The sequence below is a fragment of the Oryx dammah genome, unplaced genomic scaffold (assembly GCF_014754425.2).
Source record: "Oryx dammah isolate SB20612 unplaced genomic scaffold, SCBI_Odam_1.1 HiC_scaffold_17, whole genome shotgun sequence".
Classification (NCBI taxonomy): domain Eukaryota; kingdom Metazoa; phylum Chordata; class Mammalia; order Artiodactyla; family Bovidae; genus Oryx; species Oryx dammah.
In genome coordinates this window covers 22,990,289-22,999,066 of record NW_024070201.1, presented here as the reverse complement: position 1 = coordinate 22,999,066, position 8,778 = coordinate 22,990,289, and the positions used below count along the sequence as shown (strand labels likewise).

The 8,778-nt window shown below is 48.7% G+C and overlaps 1 protein-coding gene across 18 annotated transcripts in view; it reads right to left on the bottom strand.

Moving 5' to 3' along the window:
• The window catches only part of NCAM1 (neural cell adhesion molecule 1), a 365,493-nt gene that overhangs the window by 35,410 nt on the left and 321,305 nt on the right, over positions 1 to 8,778 (bottom strand). For 8 of the 18 annotated variants that reach the window (XR_005724131.1, XM_040257996.1, XM_040257998.1 and 5 more), the window contains 4 exons: positions 7,878 to 8,009; positions 6,527 to 6,541; positions 2,203 to 2,250; positions 577 to 618 (listed from right to left, as the gene is read on the bottom strand). Coding sequence is in view for 17 of the 18 variants with exons in the window: in XM_040257996.1 (XP_040113930.1) it covers positions 577 to 618; positions 2,203 to 2,250; positions 6,527 to 6,541; positions 7,878 to 8,009 (237 nt within the window). In the remaining variant the exon portion in view is untranslated. Of the gene's footprint in view, positions 1 to 576; positions 619 to 2,202; positions 2,251 to 3,163; positions 3,167 to 6,526; positions 6,542 to 7,877; positions 8,010 to 8,778 lie in introns of all 18 variants that reach the window. The other 10 variants (XM_040258006.1, XM_040258004.1, XM_040258005.1 and 7 more) reach the window with 3 other exon arrangements.

Below are 8,778 nucleotides of genomic sequence, written 5' to 3'. Positions count from 1 at the left end.
GTCAGTGCCTCTGTGTGTGCATGTATTTGTGTCTGTGTGTGTCTCTGTGTGTGTGTCTCTGCCTGTGTCTCTGTGCACATGTGTGTCTCTGTGTGTACATGTGTCTGTGTGCATGTGTTTGTGTCTGTGTGTGTCTCTGCCTGTGTCTATGTGTCTATGTGCCTGTGTGTGTCTCTGCGTGCGTGTGTGTGCCTGTGTGTCAGTGTCTCTGTGTGTGTATGTGTGTGTGTGCACACCTCTGCGGTGGAGAGACAATGAAAGCTGGGAAGAGATGCTCTCCTTTTGTCTTCTCGGCATTTCTCTAACCCTTTTCTGTTTTTAAACTTGCAGGTAAATTTGGAAAGGTCTCCTTATGCACAGAGCTCTCTTCAAGAATCACCCCTGTCTTTTGGTGACGCTAGCTCAGCTCTCTTGGCCGGGCAGACAGCATGCTTAGGGACCCACACCAGGAGAGGAGCCTCCAAGCATGCACAACTGTTGCTTTCAACACTCAGGGGGCCGGGGCAGCACTGGAACCCAAGAGTCCACTCTACACAAGCAGCAGTCAGGCCCAGGGCAGCTAAGCTCTCTACTCACTATATGCTTCGGTGGTTGTAAGAGCAGGAAGAGGCCAGGTTGCTATGGAAACATGAAGGATGGAAAGGGCACAGAAAGGTGAAAGAGAGAATAGAGATAAATTAAATTTACTGATACATACATGTATGTGTGTATTATATATATTAAGACCTTGTTATAGAGAAAAAAGAGATGGTAAAGGAGGTATGCTCTCATTTCCTTCTTCCCTGATTTATCAGTATGAATGTAGATATTTTAAAGAGATTATCAGAGGTTTTGCTGACAAATTACTCTCAGATGGCAAGTAATAATGTAACTCTTATTTATTCTTACTACGAATTCCAGCTACTACATGCTGGGCATTGTATCTTGTATTTCTCCTACTTAAACTCTGATTTTCATAAATACCTACAAAGTAAGCAGGAGATAAGGAGTCTGAGGTTCAGAGAGGTGGGGTGACTCATTCAAGGTCAGGGAACTGCACGCCAAAGCAGGGGAGCTTGGAGCTGAACCTGGTCGCTGAATTCTTATTGTTCAAGTCCACTGCCTGGCAAGCAGTGCAAGAGTAGGGGGCTGTTCCCAAGTCAGACAGATGCCACAAAGGGCTCTGGGCTTGGGGCTCCGGTCACTCCCGAGGCTACTCCCGAGTGCAGGGCTTCTGATGTACCAGGGGGATACGGCCAGCTGAGCGGCCTTGCCTGCTGCACTGACTGCACGCTGAGCACTGGCTGCCATGACACCCTGGGTCTTGTTCAGCTGCTGTCTCCCTGCTCTTTCCCCTAGAAGCACTGCGTTCATCACTGCAAGCAGTGGGAGGCCTGGGGTGCTCCCACCCCCGAGGACTCAGGGGAACAGCAGGACAGGGCAGCCAAGTGAAACAAGGTGGTAAATGAGAGAGGCTCAGACGTGGTGACAAAGCCGGAGGCTGACCAGGTCACACCACTGCCAGCCTTAGTGGCACTGCTCCCGGGTGGCAAACAGCTTGATAAAACAGCTTGATAAACCCTCGGTTTGTTGTTATTTGGGAGCGGGGTGTGATGACTTCTCCTGTTTTATAGAGAAGAAAAGCAAGGCTCCCTTGTAAAGGGTTAAATAATTTGCCTAATGCCTTCTGCCAGGCACATCTGCAAGCAGGCACTGTTTCTTCTCCCACAAATATTTACAAGAAATGTATGCAGTTATGGAGACAGCAAAAGCTACAGGCCTTGCTATCTAATTTCAACGTCTGAACCCAACTGTGCCAATTAAAATGCAGGGTGAAAACATAACACCCCAAACATTTCTTATGACCCTGTAGAATTGACATTTTTCTTGGCAAAATCATTTGGCTTCTCTAAATAATCAGCTGACTACAAATCTGGAGACCCGGGCTGGGGCAGCCATAGCCTTGGGGAGCCCGCCTGCGAGATTTTCTGTCCAGAGCAATGCTTTCCACGCACCTCCTCCTGGGGGGAGAGCTGCACTCCCCCCTCTGTATCTGAGCAGCCCTATGCCTACGTCTCATCTCATTTGCTCCTCTAAAACCCAGCGCTGCCCTCCACCAACAGAGTGGAATTATCACCCGGTGGAGGAGATCACGCCAGACAGACACACTGTGGCTGGCAGAGAGCTACCTGCAGGGAGGTGGAAGATGGAAATGATACTCACTATCCAGATGAGACAATGGAACAGGGGTGGAAGAGCTAGCAGGAGCCGCTGAGGAAAGAAAAATGAAGATGAAAAAAAATGATTGTCTAGGCACACGGACACCGAAGGGGAAAATGAAGAGGCAAACCAGGGGTGTCAGTAGGAGAAGCTGAGGTGAGTTGCAGAGGGAAAAAGAACTCCATGCAGGAGAACAGGTGGCCTACAGCCCCTTAGAGAGCAGGACGCTCTGACTTCAAACCCTGAGCCTGAGCGGTGGCCCAGCCCTGCGGTTCAGGAAGGGACCAGGCCAGGAACAGCTGCAGGGCTCTCCATCCCTGTGAAAACACACAGGCAGTTCAGCAGCTGTCTCCACAGGATCAGATGTCTGGAGGGAAAGACACCTGGCCCCCAGCTTAAGGTGAACCAACAGAAAAGGAGAAAATGACCTTGGCCATGACGTTACCTACCTCTTCATGTGTTTACATTTAGGCAGACACCTACACAGATGGCACATATTTATTGCAAAATGTGTGTGCACACCACTCTCTGATTTTAAGGTCTTGATAAAACAGCAACAATCGTCTTCCTGAATGCTGTGACTGGGCAAGGTCGGGATGGTTTGGGATCTGGATGTTACGACAGCCACTGCTGTGCTCCAAACCCTAGGAAGTGTGACGCTCTGGCTGCTGCCGTGTGCGCTCGGAGGACCAAGCAAATTAACACTGAGCCAGGGCACTTGGAAGGGACTGGGACTCACCAAGTAATGCTCACCAGCTTTCTGCACGGTGAATCTTTAGAAATGGTGCATTTAAGACATTTTGCACACTGAATGGATCTTTAGTTTTTCAGTGGCAACTGTTCAGAAGCTGTTTCATCAACAGTCACAAAAAACGGGCCCCTTTGAGAGCCAGATAAAAATTTGGAAAAACGTCACCCTATCTCCAACACTGTCTTGACGCTCATGGTTAGGTCTTTCTCTTACCTTCTAGATGAGGTTACCTCATTAAACCATCCAGAGCAATGTCACTGGAATCAGAGCAAGACAGGCTACTAATTCAACATTACTTGACAGTCTGGTTAATTCTGATAAAAGTGTATATCTCTTTTTCTCATTCTTTCTCTTTTATTTTCTTGGCTTAACTGTATGTACAGTTGTCCATATTATTCTGGCTGAGGGATGGGGTTTTATATACTTTAATCACAATACATTACAATGCATTAACATATTTGCCATGTGGCATCTAAGGGGCAAAATATGAAACAACAAATTTCAAGATGCCACTTTTAAAAAGTAGAGACTCACTTGCAATCTTTATATCCTGTAAGAAAATGTCTATTTCACTTCCTGGTACAGAAGCAATTGAAGAGGTAACATTCAGGCAATGAAATTCTGACGGTGTGTGGTTCAACCATGGAGGAAAGAGTCATGATAAATTATCATGTCACTTCTTTAGGGTTTTAGTAGCTCTAAGAAGGAAGCAGCCCCTCCCAGGGCAAACAGAGGTCATGAGCCTTCCACCTAAGAGCTTCCTGACAGCATGCAGACACCTGGCCTCGAAATACGTGAAACAGGGACATCTTCCCAGGCTGGAGTTTCATTTGTCCCGTTGGAGCCTTGGCTTTCATTGGCTTCACAGAAACAAAGGAACCTCCCAATAGGTAAGCCAGGCTTTCTAACTGGGTGGCTCCAAAGCAGGAGTCCTCGAGACACTGGTGGTAGTGGCTAGTTTCATCTGCTCATCTCTGCTGTGACATATTCATGCCCCTGAATGTGGTGGAGACCATTCAGGAATCATGAAGCAACCCTAATACTGAGACATTTCAAGCAACTTCAAGTGATGAGCAAATGGCTCTCCCCTACACCTCCCAACTAAGAGGGCCAGCAGCATCAACTCTGTCCAGGATGCCGTCTCCTGCTGACCCTGACCTCTCTTTTCCTCAGTCCTGAGGGTGTACCCGGGGCCCACAGGGCCCCAGAAGCAGCCTGTGCACCTGTATCCCAATATCATAGGAGGCGGATGTACTGTCCGTGAGTGAGATAAGCCAGCTGGTTCTTGGGCTTGGCGTAAGCCTGCAGCTAAACTGATGGCTGATCTTGTTTAAGTTCAGATAACCTTTGTGCCTTTCAAGGAATGGGAGTGAGAACTCAGAGAAGAAGGTCCTTCCAAAAACTTATCCTCACTTCCTAGCAGCAGTAATTGGGTTTTGTCCTGGCAGTGGGAAATGCTGGCATCTTCCTTCCAACTGTAACCTTTTCTCAGGATGGGTTTAGGCACAACAGGTTACCTTTTCAGCAAGACCCTCACTTCAACCCTAGGAAGGCTATGGAGGTGCGAGGAAAGACCATAACGATCAACTTCAGTGAGAGTATAATCATCTCTCACCCTGCTCAAGTTCTAGAAAAAAATCACATTCAACTCTAAAACTGCCATGTTCTCTTTGTCTAAAAGAGGTTTGCTTTTTAATTCTTTAAACCATAACTTAATTAGGTGATTGAGAAAACTGACTTTTCATGTCACTAGCAATGCCTGCTGCTGCATTACTCATGACTGACTTGGAATGAAGGACTGACCCCACCATTTTCCAAAGGACTTCTTGGAATCTTACTTGGTTAATCATCCATTTTCATACTGGCAGATAACAAACAACAGAATCTAGAGGTTTTCTTTTAAAAAAATATTAAACACTGGCTTTTAAAACACAGTGTCTGCTATAAAAATTCTCACCTTAAAGAAGGCTGGGCTGGCAATGAATGAAAACCACTTACAACCTTTGAAGTTCAAGACCCAGTTACTCAGATTCAGTACTCAAACCCCAGTTACTGGGTAGACACTCAGAAGGAGGTCTTGCCTCTCTGTGATGTTACTAAGCCAGCCTCTGTTTACGGATAAAATCCAGAGGAGTGGGCACCTGATGACCGGGTTAAAGATCCAGGAGGAAGGTGTCCTTGCGCCTTCTGGATGCTCTGAGGGCAGAGCTGAGCTGTCGGCCCAGAGCAGACAGCTGTCAGTCCTCACTGACAACTCCATCCCCCCTCCACTCTATTAGACTCCTTCCAGAACTGGTTCATTCAGGAACCAACTCTGCTGAGAGAGTAGATTTAGCCCTTGTTCAATATCTCAGGATGCCTACACTGAGCTACTTAGTTTCTGCTGGTGCTGCAATATTTCTGAATAAATTTCAAAAAGATAAGCTTCCCTTAGTGCCTGTCACGAGCTAGGAGCGTTGCCTGAAAAGAATGTGCTGCTGAAGACTTCCCTCCACCCTTCTGAGCTCAGCCTGGGAAGAAGCCAAGCCCCAGCGGACATGAAGCCCGGGGACATCTATGCAGGTAGAGACCGGACCACAGTTCTGCTCCTGGAGCAGCAGGGATGCTCCAGTTACTGCCGCTTCCAGGTCCACTACTTACAACTTACAAAATTAGGATGTCCTTTTTGGGGAGAATCACCCTCTTTCTTTGTTCTCAGCAATACTGCTACTAAGTAGCTGGCTGTGTGCGTGCGTGCTAAGTCGTTCAGTCGTGTCCAACTCTGTGCGACTCAATGGACTGTAGCCCACCAGGCTCCTCTGTCCATGGGATTCTCCAGGCTTGAATCCTGGAGTGGGTAGCCTATCCCTTCTCCAGGGGATCTTCCTGACCCAAGGATTGAACCTGGGTCTCCTGTATTGCAGGTGGATTTTCCCAAACATGGAAATACATGTTGCAAGTAACCTAGTGCTTAAGAACAGAGTTCACCAGTTAAACTGGGGGCTTAACTCCCCTGCAGGAGGTGCCCGTGATGCAAACCCATTCATGCTGTGTGGGGTCCCCCACCCATGCTCCTAGAGCCTTTCAGCTACCACCTGCCAGACAGAAAAGGGAGGTGCAGTGAGCTCAGTTCTTTCACCTCCTGAAAGCAAATGTGAAAGGCCTTCTGGGTTCTCGTGCCCATGAAGGGATTCTGAATAGAGGCCTGGAGAGGCTGTGGTTACTTTTCCGGCGTCCTGGCTAATGGTGAGATGATGCCATATCCTTATTCAGAGGCCCTTTGCAGACCTCCACTGTGCTTGGCTCAGCAAAATATTGCCCCAGGGTAATCATCACACACAGAAATTAATACATAAACACAATTTCAAAAGACAAAAAATTTGCATGCTCTAAAACAGGACGAGTGTTAGCCTCTTGGAGTAACCTACAGACATTAACAAGAGCACAACTAGACTAAGGTCAGTGCGGTTAGGGCCCGGATGGCATCATCTACTTCAGCCTCTAGGGGACAAAAGGGACTGGCACTAAATTAAAAAACTAGAACTAGCAGATGTTAACACTCTAGAAACAGGTAATGAGGCATGAAGAGGCACTTACGTGGAAGAGGGCTATCTGCATATCCCATGGATGGAACACAGACGAAAAGAAAAGACAAGAGACAGACCCAAGAAAAAAAAATAAGATGTAAAAGAAATGAATAGGATCTGCAGAACACACGGAGCCGGAAACGCAAATTATCAAATTACTTCAAATCCAGAGAGAAGCAATTCCTGTAGGAGGAAGATGAGACAGGCTCTCTGCTTCTGCGAAGAGGCAGGGGGATCACTCTGCAGGCCCTTGACCCCATAGGGAAGAAAGCGGAGGATTCTCCCATATGCCTTTTGACCCCAGGAGTCAGAGGGGGGACCAGGGAGCTCTGTGACCACTGGGATTGTCCTGCTACAGCATCTTCTTCACCTGGATGGACTCACCATCCTCCCTGGGGAGGAACTCCATCTGTGAAGGGACTGAACTAGACCAGGGCTCACCCAGAGCTTGGCTGTGTGTGGGGAGGGAGGGAAAAGTATGGCAGGCTTGGCTTAAGGAAAGAGGGAGCAATGGAGGAAAACAGAACTGCAACCCTGAACGGGCTCACCTGAAAGAGGCCGCGACCAAGGAGACCCCAACGGTGCTCCTGAAAGGAGGAGGGGTACCAGCAACAGAGGCCATTTCTTCCCTCTCTATTTTGTTGGGGTTTTGCTCCTGCTCGTTTATCCTACAGCACGCTCTGTTGCCCTGTAACTGGATATCTCTGCTTCATTAAAACCCCACAACTAATTATGCCAACCCTCACTGCCTTTACTGTCTTCCTTCAAGTCACCAGCTGCTTAGAGCCCGTATGAGTGTGTGTGTGTGTGTGTGTGTGCATGGGTGTGCGCTCAGATGCTCAGTGGTGTCTGACTCTTTGCAACCCCGTGGACTGTAGCATGCCAGGCTCCTTTGTCTATGGGATTTCCCAGGCAAGAGTACTGGAGTGGGTTGCCATTCCCTTCTCCAGGGGATCTTCCTGACCCAAGGACTGAACCCAAGTCTTCCTGCACTGGCAGGCGGATTCTTTACCACTGAGCCACCTGGGAGGCCCCTAGGGGCCTTGTGACAAAGAGCAAATCTCCAAAATCTGTCCCCACCACGCTGCCCTGAGTCTCCTCGGTGCCTCTGATAACACGCGTGCGTGGTTTTCTGCCCCGGCTGCTACTCTAACAAGCTGGACCAGTTATTAGACTGTGTCACCAAGCCCTTTGAGAAACTGAGAACCAAGGGAGTGGCATCGGCCGCCGCTGAGGGCCAGAGAACTAGGAGGTGGGACCTCTGTGAGCAGAGGGACCTGGAAAGACAAAAAGCTGTCATCTGAACACTGGATGGGTCCCCCCACCCCAAGGGGCCGAGCCGGGCAGCAGGCTATACTTACGGACTGGCTGCGTCTTGAACTCGGAGGCGGCGCTGATCTCGCCCAGGCCCTTGCCGTTGAGGGCTGCCAGCCGGACTGCGTACGTCGTCTCAGGCTTGAGGCCCACGATGGTGACGATGCCCTCCATGCTGGCTGTTGTGAGAACATGTAAAGGGTCACAAAGAGGGGAATGCCTATTGGTGACATAGAGCAGCTGCTGTGGAAAACGGTGCGGCAAATCCCTCTGCGATTAAAGGTAGGATTCGATAAAGCAGTTCGAGTTCTGGATCTATGTACCAAAGGACTGGAGGCAGGGACTGGAATAGATATTTGTACAAACATTCACAGCCGTCTTGTTTACAACAGCTGAACTGTGGAAACAACCCAAATGTCCCCCGACAGACGAATGCAGAAATAGAACGTGGTCTTCCGTACAGTGGAGTATTGTCCAGTTCTAAAAAGGCATGCCATTCTGATGCACTACAATAGGGATGAACCTTGAGGACATCACACCAACTGAGAGATACAAAAGGACAAATACTGTATTATTCCACCTATATGAAGCACCTAGAATAGTCAACCATATAGAGACTAATAGTCAACTATGGGCTTCCATGGTGACGCAGTGGTAAAGAACTGTCTGCCAGTGCAGGAGAAGCAGCAGATGCAGGTCTGATCCCTGGGTCAGGAAGATCCCCTGGAGGAGGAAATGGCAACTCACTCCAGTATTCTTGCCTGGGAAATCCCATGGCCAGAGGAGCCTGGCGGGCTACAGTCCAGGGAGTTGCAAAAGATTCAGACATGACTCGGAGACTAAACAACAACAGCAAGAGTCAACTCTATAGAGAAGGGTGGCTGCCAGGGGCTGGGGAAGGAGGGAATGGGGAGCTGTTATTTAATGGGTACTGACTTTAGGATGAAA